At 42.4% G+C, this 19,500-nt stretch overlaps 1 protein-coding gene across 3 annotated transcripts in view; it reads left to right on the forward strand.

Moving 5' to 3' along the window:
* LOC125714682 (estrogen-related receptor gamma) overlaps positions 1-12,798 on the forward strand; it is a 112,712-nt gene extending 99,914 nt beyond the window's left edge. For all 3 annotated transcript variants that reach the window (XM_048985518.1, XM_048985519.1, XM_048985517.1), the window contains 2 exons: positions 6,722-6,991; positions 9,056-12,798. In XM_048985518.1, coding sequence (XP_048841475.1) covers positions 6,722-6,991; positions 9,056-9,300 — 515 coding nt within the window. In that variant the 3' untranslated portion in view covers positions 9,301-12,798. The remainder of the gene's footprint in view (positions 1-6,721; positions 6,992-9,055) is intronic.
* The last annotated feature ends 6,702 nt before the right edge of the window (positions 12,799-19,500 follow it).

The raw sequence follows: 19,500 nt of genomic DNA on the forward strand, positions 1-19,500 counted from the left end.
TGCTTAGGGTCACATGGACAACATGGGATGCATATGTGTGCTTGTGTGCTGTTTGGGGGGCCACAATATGCAGTTAATTTGTCCCCACCCAACCTCTATCTTTGAGTCCATCGAGCAGCAGGATCGAATCTGTGACAATAGCCGTGTCATTTTATTTCAGTTTTTTTTTTTTCAAGGGAACATGTCGGCAACAAGAAAGGGGGTGTGGCTCGAGCAGGTTTAGCATTGTGCGATTGGCCGGGCTTGTCTCTGCGCCACGGCGAATCGTATCCATCTCTCAAGGCCGCATGCCAAATCGCACAGCTGTTCTGTACCAATTCCCCAGCCTTGCTCTTATATATACACAGTACATGTTAATATATTTTCTTTGTTTCCGTTACATTATACGCTGGCAGCTCTTAGGGCAGCCAGGTCAGGTCCTCATGTGGACCTGGTAGGTTTGTACCTGTTCCAACACAGGGAGCCATGTGCTAGTAAAGCCATTCAACCTGGCCGATGATGACATGTGAACCATCAGCCCCAGTAATAGCTGTGAAATTTCATAATTACACAGCCTTTATTACATTGCATAATGGCCCTGAAGCAGTGGTGTAACAATTAATTAACATTTTCAGCTGGTGCCTTTTTCCAAGATGAAAAGGTACATGTTGCCATGAAAAAGAAGTACTGTCTTGTCTTTACAGTTGGTGTGGCTAAAGACATATTAGAACATCTCTCACAGCCCCTCTCTCTCTCTCTCTCTCTCTCTCTCTCTCTCTCTTTCTCTCTCCCTCTCTCTCTCTCTTTTGTTTTATCAAAACCATGCAAGGACAGCCGAGCATGTTTTGAAAATGTTAGGATTTACAAACCCGACTGTATCATAAGCTGTATGTCCGCACATCAAATTTTTCAAACTGAATCAAATACTTCAAACTGAAACTTGAAATAAACATGGTTAAATACATTCTTTTGACAACTTCTTACATACTGCTGGGAAAACCTCAACAAAGCAGACATTAGCATAAGCAAAGGATTGGAGCTGTTGATTACTGTCCTTTGTTGTCATCCGGATTTTTTTCTTTTGACCATATGACATTAGCTGGGCATTCTGCAATACCCCTTTGTTCCTTCTAGGGTGTCCCCCAGAGTTGTGCCCTCTACTACCTTGGATGGGCTCTGGGCCATCCTGCAACACAGACCAGGATAAAAGATTAGAAGATGGATGGATCAATGAATGGATGGATGGATGGCTCAACAAAGCCATTTTTTGTTAAATCTCTGCCAAATGTTTTCGAGGGACTGTGTTGAGTATTACATTATACAATACTGAACTGAAATCTTATTAAACATGGTGGCCTCCTCTAATTAACATGCAATCTGCTGAGTTGGGGAAATGCAGGAGAATTTGGGGAGTGGAAACGATCACATGACATAGGGAGACATCATTTCTCCAGAGGTGACATTCAATGGCCGTAGTCTATGTGTATTCAACTGCGTGCTATTTTAACAGTCCAGAAAATTCTTTAGTTTTTGTTATCCTTTTACATTAAAATGCCTGTTGCTGTTTAAGTTTGATATCTAATCAGGTGGAAGAAATATACAATAATCCGTAACATCTTAACTGGTCGCCTTGGCAATTTTTCAAACGGATCACCGTGATGAAAGTTCGTAATCAGGCGCGTTGCTTGTTGCTAATTATCTGCAGCAGAAGCAAGAGCTTCTGTCGTCGACTTTGTGATTAACAGACAACCCTGCATCCCCGCTTCCCTCCGGCACCTTCCACGATCCTGCCGTTTGTAAAGCAATTATGTTCTGCAGAAAGATCCGTTTTTCCTCCCTGGCACTTTCCATGGCTCGGGCAGTGGGGGTGGGAGGTGGGCTGGGGTGGGGAGGGCTCTTGTACAGTTCAGTTCAGTGAGATTTTGTTAAATTTTAGGCTGCCCAAGTTCCTATTTACTGCAAAACAAGAAAACAGAATAAAGAGAAGCCCAGTTACTTTCTTGAAGTTATGAAAAGATCGAATAAAGGCAGAACTACGTTTTTTTTTTATATAAGCACAAATTACTGGGCAAAATTGTATTAACTCATTCAAATGTAGATTAAACAAAATTGTTAGCATGCTATGAGACGCTCTTCAGGCGAGATGGCAGGCTGAACCACGAGGTGTCGGCATAGCAGGGATGGGGGCTGGTCACAGTTTGGGTATAAATCCTGGGTACGGGGGAGGCCAGAACTGAACCAATTGTTATCAGTAATAAGGCAGAGGTTACGTTAATGAAAGACTGGTTCATTCCACTCTGGTTTTAGCAATAAAAAGTGACTCATGATCTGTCTGTGTTGTGGTGCCCATTATAATTCTTGTGCCGCCCCCCCCCCCCCCCTCCAAACCTATTGAGAAAGGAACAGAGCTACAGTGGGTCTATTAAATGATACTGTAGACAAAACATTTGACATACCTTTGTGCTAAATGTCTCTATATTGTGTTCCTTGCCTCTTACCTCTTATGTTGTGTCTAATACCTTAATTTGCAGCAGCAGTCTGAGTGCCGCATTAGGGGAGGAAGATTAAGCGAGGATCACAAAATGTTACATTTCTGCTTGTGTTCTCCGAGGGCAGAAAGGAAAGTGTAGCCTTAGTGCGGCGTTTTCTCTGAGCAAAGTGGCTTTACGCATTTAATGAGTATGATCAGATGTTTTTGGGCGTATGACTATAGAGATACTCTGCTCAGGCCAGTGTTTTTCAAAAGGGCATTTTACAGCTAAAACATACATTTTTCATACATTTTTCATTTGCATCAAGCACAGCAAGGAGAATATTCGTAGAGGCCAAGGTGAACATACATTAGATTCTCACTGAAACAGAAACACCTCATTTGCTGAATTCTCTGGCGTGCTTTCTTTGGGAATCCTGGCTTTCAGGATGTCGTTCATTGTCTCGTTAGGGACAAGCGTCCTCCGGATTTTTAATTACCCATCCCATAAAATGCTATGTCTTATTCCTCCACGTAATGACATGCATTCTAAGGATGGAACGTAAGATGGAACAAATGTGCAATTAGAAAAACTTCTTGGTCCTCATGAACAGATGTATTATTATATCTGGTGCCGGTGTGGTCGCCCGGTGACCATCCAGACGGCATTTCTTTAGCGTGTGCCGTCTGCTGTCTGGGTTTTCAGGATTCTCAGAGGCATGTTCATTCCTGTGACGACTGAGTCCATCTACCTTCTGGCTGGCTGTCCTCCTCCTCTTCCTATTTTTTTTCTTCAGTTTTAGGCTTATTTCTAACAAACTGGGTCTATGCCCAAAAGAAGGTCCTACTTCTGTCTAGTCATTCCTGGTTGAGCTATAAATGAACGGATGTTTATTTATTAGTGGTAAACAGAGGAACTGCTTTATGTGAAGGGTCACACCAAATGGGAGGTCTGTGTAATAGCAGCACGTTCAGTCTGTTGACCGAACACCCAGATCAAGGCTGGATATACTGGCTAGGGATTTCACATGACTGACTTTACATGTGGAACAACATAAAGGCACGTCACCGTCCCTTTTATGCCTACCAGCGCCAAGGCATATTTCATATTTAATTTTAAATCTAAAGCAAATCCCTATAAAACCATCTACACAATGAAAGTGCAACAGATAAACATGAAACCACAGAAGCAAGAAATATACTGCAAATATACTGAAGACCAACATGTATCTGCCCTGTGAGACGGGTATTACCATCCTGTACCACAGTATATAAAACGTGTTCCCTTAGTAATGATCTACACTTTAGAATAAAACTGTTGAAAGTCCAGCTTCTATCATGTGTACTTTAAGTCTTGCTTCTTGGATGACATTAATTAAAAATGGGAAATTCAGGAAAGTAAGGCATAAGGACCTCAGGTATCTGGGAGGAGGATTTTCTGCAGACACTGAGCATCTGTCATGTGTTTGTACTGTCTGTGGTTGTTGGCCTAATAAGCACAAAACCAGTCGAAAGCAACACAGAGGCCCCAGAGTCATTTGAGGACTGCAGTTCCCTGCATTCCTGACCAGGCAACCCCGTCTCTCACACAGTCAAAACAGATTCGTCACACAGACCGGCCCGAGGCAGTGTGGTGGCCAGCCGCTGCCCTGTCCGCCTGTCCTGCCCAACAGGGGTTAAATCCAAACCAGAGCCCCTTCCTGCCAGCATGCTGGGCCAGAGACAAACATTTATCCAGCGTGGAACCTGCACTCTCCCAGCAAGCTGTTCTGCTCCATTCAGAAGGACGAGAGAACCAAGAATTGTATCAAATGGCTGCAGTGTCTGCCAGCTATGTGTGGTTTTGGGGGGTGGGGCAGGGCGGGGGGGGGGGGGGGGGGGGAAGGTTACCCTGGTCTGTCGATGAGGTCTAGTCCAGTGGAGCATGCTAGAAATGTCAACAGTAAGTTACATATTTCACAGATCTGCACTCAATTTCCTAAATGAGACCAAGTCTCCACAAGTTCTGCAATTAAAAATTAATTATAAACTCCTTCAGACTTTATTCCCAGATTTTGTCTATTTATTTTGATTGGGTTGAGCTGTGGCCCATTTTAATACAGACAGATCATAACTAAGGTAACGCATTTTATATACTGTGGTACAGGATGGTAATACCAGTCTCACAGGGCAGATACATGTTGGTCTTCAGTATATTTGCAGTATATTTCTTGCTTCTGTGGTTTCATGTTTATCTGTTGCACTTTCATTGTGTAGAAGGTTTTATATGGATTTGCCTTAGATTTAAAATGAAATATGAAATACTGTATTGCCTTGGCACTCGTAGGCATAAAAGGGACGGTGACGTGCCTTTATGTTGTTCCACACGTAATGTCAGTGGAGATCCCTCTTCATCATCACCAGTAAATGGACCGCGAGCCTCTTTTTTCTTCTGTGTATTGATCTGGCCATGAGAGTGTAGATTTGTATCTCTTAATTAATGCGCCCTGAAACAGAATTTGTATTAATCATTCCAGATAAGAAAAAATTGGTCCCTCGCAGTCTCAAGACAGCCAGCAGTAAAGACACACAGCCCCCCCCCGATAAAATCACCAGTCGGATCTTGGAAAAAACGGAGGGAAAAAAGTTCCCACCTTCCACTCAATAAACTAATCATCCCGCTTTTAATTATTCGGCGGAGGAATGTGTGGCAATTCCGGAATGTGTAAATCTAATTATTTACTAACAGCAGAGCCTGGGATTGGATCGCCACGGGAAAGTGTTCCAGGCAATAGGCTTCGTCCATCTGCTGCCTCGCGCCCCCCGCTCCGTCCCCATTACCCACGACTCCACCAACACGCCACTTGTCCATTTCGTTCTTCTCGTTCATAATTTGCTTAACCTCAGCTAACCTTTTTTTTCCTCTCCCCACTCCCTCTTTTTTGCCTGTTTTCCCAGCCATGTGTGAGCATCATAGGGGCTTTTTAGACAGGTGCTGGATGCAAGCTCTTGCTATATCGAGTTTCGGCTTCATGTCGTCTTTTAATCCTTGATGCTGTAGATAACCCTTTGTTTTATTTGATGCGGGACATAAGTGCTCTCCTGTTAAGTCTTGACTTCCTGTCCGTTGGCTATCGGTCTACAAGGACTCATAAATACACCCACACGCATCTGCGTGTTTACTTGTATGGGATTTTTCTGTAGGTGCTCCTCACTGAGCTAGCCATCCTCTCTGGAGACGCCCCCCCCCCCCCCCCCCCCCACGTGAATACACAGCAGCCTCAGCCTAAATACCCCCTTTAAGAAGTTCTCCTCTAATTCCCTTTGATGATTTTATTAAGTGGATGTGGGTGTTCTTGCCAATTGGCAGTGCTGAGGCTCCCAGTCAGCAGGCCAGGAAAAGCACCAACTGCTCTTTGTTGTCTGGCTGCCCCTAATGAGATCAGAGATGTTCACACTTCAGGACAGTAAATCAGCGGTGGGAGATAAACAGTAGCGGAAGGAGCGCACGCGATGGCCGCCCTGTGCCACCGGCGACGGCCTCAGTGAGGGGGTCCGGCCTCTGGCACTCCGCTGCAAATGGACCCTGACGCCGTGGTTATCAGAAGCTTTGTGTCCGATCACGTGCCGGAGGAGTCGTGACGGGAAATCGGACCGCGTTCCCACTGGGGAAGTCCGACAGTGTGGAGGGAGTCAGAGGGCAGTCATATTCCCAGAAATACTCATTAATTTGCATTGCGTTTTCCCTGGCTTCAGTGCTGTAATTTCAGTGTTCATTTTTTAATCTTCTTAAAGACACAACTTATAAAAAGTTTAATGTGTGAAATAAATAGGCAATCCACGTCGACAGCTCGGTTCAGATTTGTTTATGCTCATGTGATTTTATTAATTTTTCTGGCCAAGGATCAATAAAATGCTAATAAAAACATTTCTAACTTGCCTTTCCCTCCTAGACTTTAAAAAAAAAAAAAAAAAAAAGAACGACCAACATTATGCTTATAATCGGTTTTTCGGCTGCACTGATTGGTTGGGATTGATCTATGCCGTAGGCTAGGGAGATACAACAGCTCCCCTGCAAGGATGCCCCCCAGGAATTTCGGAGTTTTGGAGACCATTGCAGAATTTTAATCACTATTCCGAGCCGATGCACAACTAGATGCGACAGAGACAGGGCCTGCTTATTGCATGCTGCATGTTAACGGCAGAGTTCCTCAGCGTGACAGGGGATTTGACCGCCTTCCCTGTCCTGTCGTGTCTCACCCCACCCTGCTCTCTCTCTCTGTCTCTTCCCAGGTTTCTCCACTCTTTCCTTGGCAGACCAAATGAGTCTATTGCAGAGCGCGTGGATGGAGATCCTGATCCTGCGGGTGGTGTACCGCTCGTTGTCCTTTGAGGACAAGCTGGTCTACGCCGAGGACTACATCATGGACGAGGACCAATCGAAACTGGCAGGCCTGCTGGACCTCAACAATGCCATCTTGCAGCTGGTAAAGAAATACAAGAGCATGAAGCTGGAGAAGGAAGAGTTTGTGACCCTCAAGGCAATAGCACTTGCTAATTCAGGTTAGCAGATCCTTTTGTGTTGCGCTGTTCATATTTATTGAATGTTTTTTTCTGTGTGGGCTACATCCAACAGACGGAATCCCTTGAGAGTAAATCAAAAAGAATGACATTTCAAATAAGTCCTTAATGAACACACTTTGAAGCATAAAATTGCCATGAAATGAAACGTTTTCCCTTATGGACACCAACATACACATATACCTCCCATTGCAGCCTCTTACTGTATCATCCGGAAAATGCATTTCACTTTCCCAGGAATGCAGTTCTCGGTGTCAAGCACAAGGGGCAGTGTTGCTCACTATTATCATGCATCCAGTACCCCCCCCCCCCCCCACACCCCCACCCCGTCCCCCATCTCCTCCAGTCCTGGCCACATCTTTGAACTTTATCTTGGTTGCCGGCCAGTAGTTTTCCCTTTAATTACAAGAAGGAAATGTCAATAAAATCCGCTAAATGGGACGCGATGAGTGGCACCACTGGGCAGGAGGCTATTTGTTCAAATTCTGCGCTGCTCGAGGTATTGACAGTTTGTTTTCTGGGGCCATATGTGATGATCAATCCCAGGCTGGGCTCAGCCACGCTGAAAAATGAAAAAACAGATTGGTTTTGCCTGCTTGTGGATAACAGCACCCTGTTCGGCCAGCATGGCAGAGGCCAACCAAGGAGTCAGACCCTGACTCTGGACAAATGATTTTTTTTTTTGTTATTGATCTGGCTCTTAATAGTTAATCACTGGTAATCAATGCAAAGGTGAGCATGAGGTTTTTAAATCGTGGGGGGAAAAATGTGATTTCATAAATACATAATTGCATTAGTTTGCTTTCCGTAATGGTTCCTGATGGTGTGTGTGGATTTGGCCAGTGGAACACCCCCCCCCCCCCCCCGTGAGTGTGTGTATGTGTGTGTGTGTGTGTGTGTGTGTGTGTGCGTGTGTAGCTTGTTTATCTTACTGTTATTTTTTCCTAGCTAATTATCCGCCTTTAGCCTTATCAAGATGCCTTTCATATATAGTAAGAGCACTTGATCATGCAAAGAGAGGCGCGTAACGGCAGAGAGGATATTTACATTTTGTAAAGTCATACCATCTGTTACGTGTCCGTCCATAAATCTCCATACTGTAAACTGTAAAGGGTTTTTTTTAGCCTATCAGCAGTTGGCAGCTTATTTTTCCTTGTTTTGATTGGATGACTTTAGGGATATTCAAGGAAAATAAAAAGTACAAAAATCCATTTGTGCATGCAGCTTCCATACTAGTGCACGGTTGCAGTGACCCTGAAGCCTGTCCCCGGAAGCCCAAATCATGAAGCAGGGGCCACCCTGAGGGCGGGGGGGGGCTCCATTGTGTTGTATTGTTTAGCATGCAAAACATCGCACTAGGGGCTAATTAATAATGCCTTCCTATAAATGTGTAATCCAAAGGAGAGTCGGTGCATAGTGCATGAAGTGGGTTTTAGTGAGTATGTTAGTGAGTATGTTAGTGAGTATGTTAGTGAGTATGTTAGTGAGTATGTTAGTAAGTATGTTAGTGAGTATGTTAGTGAGTATGTTAGTGAGTATGTTACCCCCCCATTCTCCAGCATCCATTGAGGTCCTAAGGCTTCATCCTGTCAGCTCTGTCTTGTCAGGTTTGTGCTGTAGCTCCTCTCCAGGGGGCAGCTTGCGCCATCACTCCATGACATCATCTTCGTCATGGGCGTGGAAATGGCCTCCACTGGAAAAATTGTGCAAATCATGTATGTCATTAATGTGGCGCAAGGGTGGGGGTGTCGGAGGTCGGGGGTCCTGTTCGATTATGGTCATGTACAAGACAGGAGTGTGATGCCAGGGCAGGAAGTGGAAATGCTTCAGTGTTGGAGTGTCATTAATTATTAGCCCCTTTCTTAGGGGATGGTCTTGGAGACACTGGAAATTGGTTCTTCTTGCATTCGTTTTCCAGGCATACATTATGCTCTAAGCTTCTAATGAAAAATAATATATGCTTAGTTTATACAATTAATAAAATGCAGGGCATTTGACCTTAGCTTCCCCTGTTTGCCACTCCCCCCCCCCCCCCCCCCCATGAAGATTCCATGCACATAGAGGATGTGGAGGCCGTGCAGAAGCTGCAGGACGTGCTCCACGAGGCCCTGCAGGACTACGAGGCCGGACATCACGCCGAGGACCCGCGGCGGGCCGGCAAGCTGATCATGACCCTGCCACTGCTGCGGCAGACGTCCGCCAAGGCCGTGCAGCACTTCTACAGCATCAAGCAGGATGGCAAGGTGCCCATGCACAAACTCTTCCTGGAGCTGTTGGAGGCCAAGGTCTGACACTGCCCCCTAAAAATGACGCCCCCCGACCCATCTCCCCCTCCTGACCTCTACCCCAGTAAGATGCAGTAGGGTGGGAGAATCTGCCTCTTCGGCTTTCCTTCCATGGAGGGCGCTGACATTTTATCGCCCACCGGAGGAACTTTGTCATCAAGCTACGGAAAAATAACGGCGCGAAAAAAAAAGAAACAACTAACATTAACAGCATTCATTACTACTTACAGCTATACCACTTATAACAGAGATAAATTCATAAAACTGTGACTGCACTGAATGTGAACCAGCTTTTTTGCCCTTTGTTTCTGATGCAGCGTTTTATTTTTTGTTAGTTTGTTCGTTTGTTTGATTGTTTGTTTTATAATTTTTTTTTTCTGCGATCAAAATGAGAATTCTGTGACACTTCTGGAGCAGAGGTGAGGATGAAGCCAGCCCTGCCCAGGAACGGCGATTCATTCAGTGGATGCCAGCGGAGCATTAACCACAATGCAGGCCAGTATCCATCCACTGAACTACAGGCGTCACAGCGAACGTACTGGCAAAGGACAGAGACGGAACACAGTATTAGACTCTACGAGTGCAGTTTAGGAAACTTCGTGCAGGTGGATATCTGAAGTAACTGCAGCGTTTTTCCATCCAGTCGGACAGTTGTTGGATTTGGTAGTGGTTTCCTGTCACGTCTTCCAAGAAAATTATATATATATATAATTTCATGGTGATCTTTTCAGGGAAATCTGAAGCTTTATTCACTCATGCAATGTGAAAAATATATTGCTTGATCGTTTTTCGTTACATTAATAGGGAAACGAGGAACAAAAGCCGAAGTCATATATTAAAGGGAGACGTTTCAGATTTTTAATGATATTTTGTGCGTAATTAAGAACTTTTGTATCAGCTTAATCAATTTCAGACATTGTATCAGTTGTTAATTGTGAAAAAAATGTATCCTTCTACGAGCAATAGTAATTACTGAAAATCTGCAAATACACAAGTAGGCAATTTATGTTTGATCAAGGTCGGGTTTAATATAATTAATTTCTCTGGCATACTGTGGCAGTTTTCATGACCATCAACTCTTAGATTGTATCTACTCAGTTACAGGTAGAAAAAAACATAATAATTGTAAGCCGAATCAGATGAACCAGAAAAAATGCCCAACAATTCCAATGTAAATCGTAAAAATAACAATGTATTTGATCTTTATGGAATTACATGTCACAGTAAGTCACCTCCAAGGAAAGCTGTGATTTCTGAACTTTACATTTTCCCCCTGTTTTCACAGACCTCCTCAGTTTGCATGTCTGTTGTAGTAAGTACACAAGGAATAATCTAATAGTGATGAAATCTTGAGTATTGCCTTCTGGGGACATTCCAGTCAGTAGTCTAAATATACTAAATAAAAAACATAATCCGCTCGACACCACATCACGCATTGACATTAACAAGTCTCTTAGTCTCTTTAATTTCCAAACCTTCCTAACCATTGTATATTGTAAATTTATAGACTGTAAAACTAACCTAAGATATATTAATGGAACAGAGTAAAAGTGAAGAAAAAATGTAGGTAGGCTATTCATTGTGTCTTGTTATCCGTGCTTTTATTTTGAAGTTAGTTTTTTTCTCTTTTATGTTGCATAAAAAAAAAAAAAACCGATGTCTTGTAATTTCCGCGGTGACTCCAGTTCTCGTGCTGTAAGCTTTTTGAAAACACAGGGTAGAATTAGAGACAGTACTGGATGTACGAAGCCTCAGGAGACACCGGTGGTGCATTGTTCTCTAATAATCTGCTAATAAGGCTCTTTTATTAATCGCTAGATCAACACATCCAGAAATATCTCTCTACTGGCTTATAACTGAGTAACTACTATTGAAAAGAATGAAAGATCATCTATAAAAGGAATCATTTGTGTAACCATTTCTTGTAGATTAACAGTGTACATCTTAGGTTTAAAACCAAGAAGCATTTTAATACTTCTGAACAATCAGTTGTATATTTATTTAAACAAACAAACAAAAAAAAAAAAAACGCTGTATATAGAGCCTTCCATACTGATAAGTTATATCACAGTTATATTATACTTTGGGGTCTGAAGGTTATGAAGGACAAAAAAAAAAACCTTTTCTGTTTGGTGCAGGCGAGTTTTATCTCAAAACTTACCGGGAAAAAAAAAAAGTATTTTTAAAGGAAGATTGGGTTTTAGAGATCTTCTCCTATGGACGCGTTCTAGAAATGCTGTGTATGGACTCCCGTGTTGCTGTATGAAACAGCAGGGAAGTGGACTGTGATTCCGTATGTACTGATCGTGCAGTGCATTTTACCGGTTGGTTGTTAGATCGAAGCCCCCTTCTGCTTGTCAGAAGCTACACTATTAGAGAAAGTGCTGTTTTTGCTCTTCTTTTGTATGTTTTTTTTTTGAGGGGGGTTATTAAGAAACATGTTTTCATGTTTGTCTTACTGTTTAACATATTTGCTCAAAGCAAAATTGGAGGGTAGGGGTTATAAACACTAGGGTTTAAGTGTCTCCAGTGTGGGACCGCCCTGAATATCCTTAATGCGTGACTAGTTATACTGTAGATCAACAATGGTGACCATACCCTAGCTTGCCTAATTCCAGATCTACTGTTACGTTGTTTTTTTTTCTTTCTTTTTCCAGTGAAAAGTAAATTGAATCTTCATTTAATAATCAATTTGGAATTTATCATATCCTTCACCACGAAGAATATTTAAACAATAAACCGGATTTTGTTTTGCAGCAAGTTACTGAGGCAGAAATGGGAGACTGTTCAGCTGAGGTCAGAGCTGAAACATTCTGCTGACTTTACACCACCTACTGTTTATCATACGAAAGGTATTATTTAGCCATAAAAAAATCAGAAAAACTTTTAAAAAACATTTTTTTCTTATATGAAGCAATATGATTGTGCAACATGGGGAAGTTGTACTTTGTTGTTTTATTACATCATAATGCTGTATTTATGGAACTATTTTGCATTCAAATTATAGGAGTAACAATTAAATGTAAAAACAACTGCTATTTTTATTATAGAAGAGATTATGGGTGCTGTCCATTGTATTTAAATGATTAACACTTCACTTGCCAGCAAATCGAATCCATCCGTGGCATGTGAGTTCGTGCATGAAAGCCAGAATGGAGGAGTCCCATGCGAGAAGTTTAATTGAGAAGTGAAGGTGAAAAAAAATTTCAATCCGGGAGACGCAGGAACCAGCAGTGAGAAACCATGTCAGTAGATCTAGTTCTGTGCTCTACACCTGTAAAACAATTACCTGTATATTTTTGTGATGTGTATCATAAAGTGTGCGCCAACAATATGTCAATTGTGTAAATGTATTTATTTTACATTGTATATAGTGTTCAATGCAAAGAGAGGTTGACCTTTCCCCCCACCCCAACTGCAGTCGGTTAAAATGTGTAACTGCAATTATGCCTTTCAGGATAACAGTAGAGCAATATTAAACAATGCTTCCAATTTTGATTTGTCTTTGTCAGCTGTGTGTGATTTATTTATTACGCGAGACCGATTTTAATGGTAAATGCTAACAAGGTGACAGACATTACTGATGCACTACAACAGCATAACACAATAAATAGTATTGCATATATATATATATAGACTATGAGCTTCAGAGAATTGTGATCATTTAATGTTCAGTACATCTATATGTATAAATGTATGGCTTACACATACACATACACACATATTGTGTAACCAGCTAATAGCATCTGGGTTTACTGCTTAGACATGGATTTAAAGCATCCTACTTTTCGGTCAGTATTACTGCGGAGTAGTAATTCTGCTGCTGAAATCTGTCTGCTGCTGGTTTGTCAGAAATTAACTTGCACCACATGCACAGGTATTAGGAGCTAAATTTCACACGTGGTTCAAACATGCGCGCACATCAATTACTCTAAAATTCATGGCTATTAATATGTTAATTTGTTATGTACACCGTTAATTAAACAAGGAATGGGTGGCACAAACAACTAGTTCCACTTCAAGTCCTGAATTTAAATTACCTTCCTTCTAACAAGGAAACAAAGAATTCAGAACTGGAAATGCAACAGACCAGCTACAGTTGCCTGTTAAAATGGTCAAGACTGCACTCTGTCTATCCGTTCAATTTACAGATCTTCTGATTTTCAAGACGTAAATCTGAATCAATTTTGTGCCCAAATGTAAGTGCTATGGTGCTTTAAAACATTGCATTAAAAGAACACTACCAGCTATTCACGGCTTTAACAGGAGATATCTGCGTGACCCAGCCACATTTATGGTATTAAAGACATGTTTTTGTACTGACAATAAATGTTTTATGTCGCTTATTTGCTTTCCAGTCGAACCCATGTGCCTCAACACAGAGGAGAAGGTGTTCTGTTATTTCTGAGAATCAAGAGCCAGCCCGTAATACTGGAATAATGAGATAACACAAAAGAGATCTGTTTTCCAGAGAATTAGATAATAAAATACAAGCGTTCACATATGAAACTCTGTGACTGATTCTGATTGGCCCTGTAATTCGCAGGCTGTAATCGCAGAGATCTGAAGCTCCGTCTGAACTATGAAAGACCACTGCTGCTACTAAACTGTTATACGTTGCATGGAGGTGTTTAATGTACTGCAAAAAGAGTATTCTGGGTTTTAAGCAGTGCAACGACCTGGAGGTAAATATTTTTCAAGCTGGCACCAAATGATATGATGGTACCAGACCGGTGGTGGTGCTTTTTCAGAATTTTCTGCCTCTTTTTTCTGCATTTTACTTGTCTCTTCCTCAGTTAATTTATTTTATTTTTATGCAGTTGATTTATTATTATGATACAATTAAAGCTACTTGAGCATTTGAGCTGCTGAGCACCGGCCCCATTAACCTTGCCGGACGCGGAGGGTGCTCCACACCATTTGTGCTCCTTCGTTAACCCTTCTGCGTGACGAGGGTGGGATGCAGAAAGTGCTGTCATCATTCAATACATGGGACAGGTGCTCAAGTGAGGCTTTGGGCTGACTGCAAAGAGCGAGGCTCAGCTAATTTGTTGTACAGAACCTTCCTCAAAAAATGGATTAATCGGCTTCTTTTGATATGTTGATGGTGGTGATGATAGATAGATAGATAGATAGATAGATATATAGATAGATAGATAGATAGATAGATAGATAGATAGATAGATAGATAGATAGATAGATAGGGCTTGCTGAGGTGTTTATTGTGTGAAGCTCAAAGTTTTCTGCCTAGTTTTTACCGGTTTAGACGAGTTTCCTCAATCCCAATGTAAACAATACCTGACAGCAGGACGCAGAGATCCAGAGGATGTTTTACTGTTTTGTCTCATGCCAGCTCTCCTGTGACTGAATGCCCCATCTCTGCCAGAACCACATGAGTGTCAGGTGGCTTATCAGGCCCCAGTGTGCTCGCCATTCACTGGTGGCGCCCCCCTGGGGCAGACTCATGCATAGGCTATTGTAGACTACCGTCTAGAGCCCATCCAAATCAGGGGCACTGCTCGGCAAGACAGAGGCTCTTGTCCGGCTCAAGAAAAATAGATTGCTTCATTTAAGGTTATAGAATTTAGCCAATCAATTTGCCGGTGCAACCTCCCCCCTTTACCCCGATTGGCCAATTTTGTTCAGCAGTACACCCCCCCCCCAAGCATGTCAACCTCGAGCCCCCAGAGAAGCTAATTCCCCCCGTGCATCCTCTTCTTAAATGTGCCTGATTCCTTTCTCGGTTATGTGTCCTTCCACTCCAATGACACGGGGGACACCCAGTTGATGTCCTTTCACGAATCCCCTTCTGCTATGATGACATCTCCAATAGGAAGACGAGTTTCAGGTGACACGCATGCCTGTCCCGTGGCAGTACATCTATAGAATATATATGATGACCAGAGAAGGTAGCTCTTTGTTCCAGCCCTCCTGAGGAGTTTCCGCTGGGTAACAATACATTACAGGGTTTGCGTGTCAGCCGTCTATCTGCCTTTCTTCAGTCAGCTCAACATTTTCTCCGTTTCACTTTACAGAGTTTCAGTCATAAAATACAAATACCAGCTGTTTATATGTTTAGAAACTTATGCCTTAGAAGATGGTGGAGATGTGAGTAGCGCCGAGATGTGTTTGTGTTTAACGGAGATCTTTTTGAGTGACTGAAACTCCTTCTGTTTGACTCAGCTGTGGATAATAAAGCGTATAAGAACATGTTAAACCTGAAAGAAGTCCAACCATCCATCCTCAATCAGACATAGATAGTTCGGGTCCAGAAAGTAAAAATCCAGACCACAATTTTAACCCTGGTCACAATGGCAGGGTTTGGAAGACGTCACCTCTAGCAACTCTATGTTTTTAAATAGACATGGAATGGCTTCCAAAAATGCTACTCCGTGATGAAACTACATATTTTGCATAAATAACAGTTATTCTAAAACATTTGCAGGTAAATAAATGCAAACATAAAAGCTGGAACTGAGACCAACAGCTATTGCGGATATTTGATAATATTGCACGCCGCTAAAAGTTAACAACATTGTGAAAGTAACAGGAAAATGCAAAGATTATGGTCGTCCACAGAGCAATGCACACGCCGAGGCCAGCAGGGCCCAATGAGGAGGCCTAGATGAAGAAGGCCAAGAACATCAGGCAAGGAGTACCAGAACCAGGGGTAGAGACCATACTGTAGATAGGGGTCAACTTAGGGGAATGTGTTGGTGCATGTGTGGGACTATCATCACCTGTACAGGTATGTCTGCAGAGAAAATTCCCTCAGAAAAAGTAAAAGAAGCTCAGGTATGTAAGACATGTTTGATATACTGCAATTCCAGTCTGACCTGTGACCTCTGTCTTTCAAAAGATGGTAATGCATGTCTTTAATGAATCTATTTAAAACTTCAAAAAATGATCTGTTGTCTAGGGAATCATGCTTCAGTTGTACTTGAGATGTTGGACAAACTACATGAGTCCTATTAGAGCAGTGGTTCTCAAAGTTGTCCTCGGGAACCCCCAGATGATCCAGGGAACTGGAAGGGAGCAAAAATGTGGATTTTCTGGGGGTCTCTGAGGGCTGGATTGAGAAACACTGCATTCAAGAACCACCCGAAGAAGGGACTCCTACTGACCAATGGGCTTAGCCCGTAATGCAATGTCCAGTCCCAGCTTTGCATGAGAGGTGATTGTGGAGGGCTTGGATCTGTCGCGTGAAGTTCATCCTGGGATTTGTTCTGCTTCATTACCTCTACCCACCCCCGCTTTTGCTGAGCAGGCTTTGCATTGTGACAGAACATTGTGTAACAGATCCCATGGCTTAGTGCGGTGACATCGAGGGAGGGGGGGCCTTCCCTCTCCGCATACTTCCTGGTTCAGTCTGGAAGTCGAGAGTTAGGCTGTGACATATAGAGCATCGCTGAGCCATGCTGGGGTGTCTGACACCTTTACTGTCCACCCACTATTACGGGCAACAGAATCATACTTCTGGTGGACAGGGTTTTCTAGAATTGTCAGCACATAAATGACATAATACCCTTAAATGACTTCCATATTTTCCTAGATATGGCCTTTTTTGGAGCAAAATGGTAAAGCTTATGAGCCCACATACGAATGCCCAGGTTGCATAGGCGTGAGTTTCACGCAGGAGATCGGAATTAGTGAGTCACCCTCCCACTCACTCTCGCGTGCCGAAGAGCCGTGGCGCGGAGAGGTCTGCAGGTCAGTGGGGCTTAGTTTCATCATCCGCATGGGGCATTAGTTCAAGGTACAGTCCGCTCCGAATGCTGCACTTAATCCTCTCTCCACGAGTCGGTCTGCTGTGATCGCACTGCCTGTTTTAGCTGCATTAAAAATATCCACAGAATTAACATTAGCTGCTAATACATCTGCAGGAAATATCCACCCCCTGTACTGTGTATATATAGGCCTACTCAGATCAACAGACGTAGCATGTATGCAATTTTAATTAACCTGTTAATGATCGCTAAATACAAATTCCAGCTTGTGTTTCAAATTTCGGTTCATTGCATTTGTCCTGTAGAATCTAATTACACAATTAAAAGTCAGTTTTAAACCATAAAGCACACTGGGAAAAAAAATAAATTATTTTATCTTACTTTTTAGTATTAGTCTAGTATCGTTCCTCATCTTATTAATAAAAATACATTTTTCCAGACAACCTTTCTTCTGAAAATGATGCTCAGGTCACATGATCATGGTCCATGGTTGCCTGATATTTGTGGTATGCAGTACCTGTGGCACAATTTGACTACATGCATTGCAGCGATATGCGCGATTTCTCTAAGGGCACATTCTTGGGAATAAATTACGATCTCTGCCACTGATGATCAATGTCGGCATCAGCAATCGGCAGAGAGGATACAGTGCGAGTCCCAGGATTTAGCTGTCAGGGGGCCGAGAGCAGAGCCCAGCAGTGTCGACCACATACGGCTTAATTCTCATGTTATATCCGAGCACAATGGAAATAAAATATTAATGCCAAACTAAACCCTGTCAGCATTAGGTTCACGGTGGAGCACAAGACAGCACATCACAAAATATCAGTATGATAAAACGGATATGCCTTCCTGCATTAGCACTTAATGATATCAATACCCTTATATGGCAAAAAGCAAATATGAGTGGACTGTATCTGTCTCTCTACAAAAGAGAAAATCATTGTGACATGATGAATATCACAGATAAAACCCAAAATCAAATCTGATGTTTTTATCATGTCTCCAGATCTCCAGGAAAATCCCTGCAACTGCACATGGCACCAGACCAAAGAAACAGCTCATCACTCCTGTTTTTGTTAATCCCTGTGCTGTGGATTCCAAACAAGGCCGAGCACGACAAGAAAGTTTTCCATCCGCTAAATATTATAAATTTAATCATTTAGTAAAGCTTGACCTTTCTCTGAATACTGAACAATTTCTTTAAAAATATGAAGATATAAGAAAAAAAATCACATTCAATAAATCTTTTTCGTAATTCATATGAGACCATTATCTATCTGTATTAACCTTGTTGTGTCACATGTTTTAATGGAAAGGCCGTCATTTCCATCAGAGGTCACAATGCACGCTACGGTAATTTAAAACCGTCTCTTGCCAAGCATTCCAGTTCAAGTGAGCTGTCTTTGTAATTGTTGAAAACCTTTTCTCACGCTTATCCAAATGAAACGTTGACTGCTTTCGGCCAATTTGCAGAGTCATGCCAAGATTCACATTTTCATGCTGACTGCCAAGACCCACAGTCCCCGTTGTAATCGATACGATTCTATCAATTAGGGGGCTGGCAATGTTACAGCAGGAGAACAGGCTGTGTTGCACTTATGTTTTGAGCTTATGGTCATATCTGCTGATTTTTATTTTCCTCTTTCATGACATATGGAAGAACAAAATAAAAACAGTTTAATACAACAGTGATATAAATATACTGATTACTTCTTAATAAATCTCCATATTGACTGGTGAAATGATTCTCCTGGTAGAACCTATAGGTCAGACCTCCAACATTGGAGGGTTTTCTTCTGGATTTCAAAGATGTGTGTTGGGATGGACTGGCCTATCTAAAGTGCGCCTATCCAGTGATGGACAGGTTTGCTCTCCAGGGTCCTGTCCTGCTGTGTTCCTTCCTGTGTTTCCAGGCTAAGCACCAGACTGCCCACTGCCCTGTACCGCATGACTGGTTATGGGAGACAGATGGAAGTCATCATTAACACAAGGTATCTCTTGCCCACTTGAGTTTAGCCGTCTTTTCTTAAGCAAAGGTGAGTAAAGTACCGTGGGATTCTGAAGGCACCATATCTGACTCCAGTCAGTTCTTCAACAAGGCTCAGAAGTAAATCTCTATTGCCCCAAGGTGTAAGGGGTACCATTGTTATACGGGGGGACCCCGGGGTTGGCTGTGTAGCGGGTCTTAGGTTCCTCTTCCACTCTGTTGTAGTTTGTTTTGGGTTTTGTACACAATTAGAATGACTTCCATCATCGCAACTGGCACGGCTACAGGAATTGATTAAAAAAAATCAATAAACTGAGGGCAGCATTTAACTTCTTAAAAATGATTTCCCTTTGGAAGGCATGGGATATGTGTGAGGAACCATCCCATGTGACTGTATTATTGCATCAGAGTAATTATTTTAGTAGTGTTTAATTCAACCATATGTACTACCGTTAGTATTGATAATGAATTTGTTCTAGTACCAGGATG

The sequence above is a fragment of the Brienomyrus brachyistius genome, chromosome 19 (assembly GCF_023856365.1).
Source record: "Brienomyrus brachyistius isolate T26 chromosome 19, BBRACH_0.4, whole genome shotgun sequence".
Classification (NCBI taxonomy): Eukaryota; Metazoa; Chordata; class Actinopteri; order Osteoglossiformes; family Mormyridae; genus Brienomyrus; species Brienomyrus brachyistius.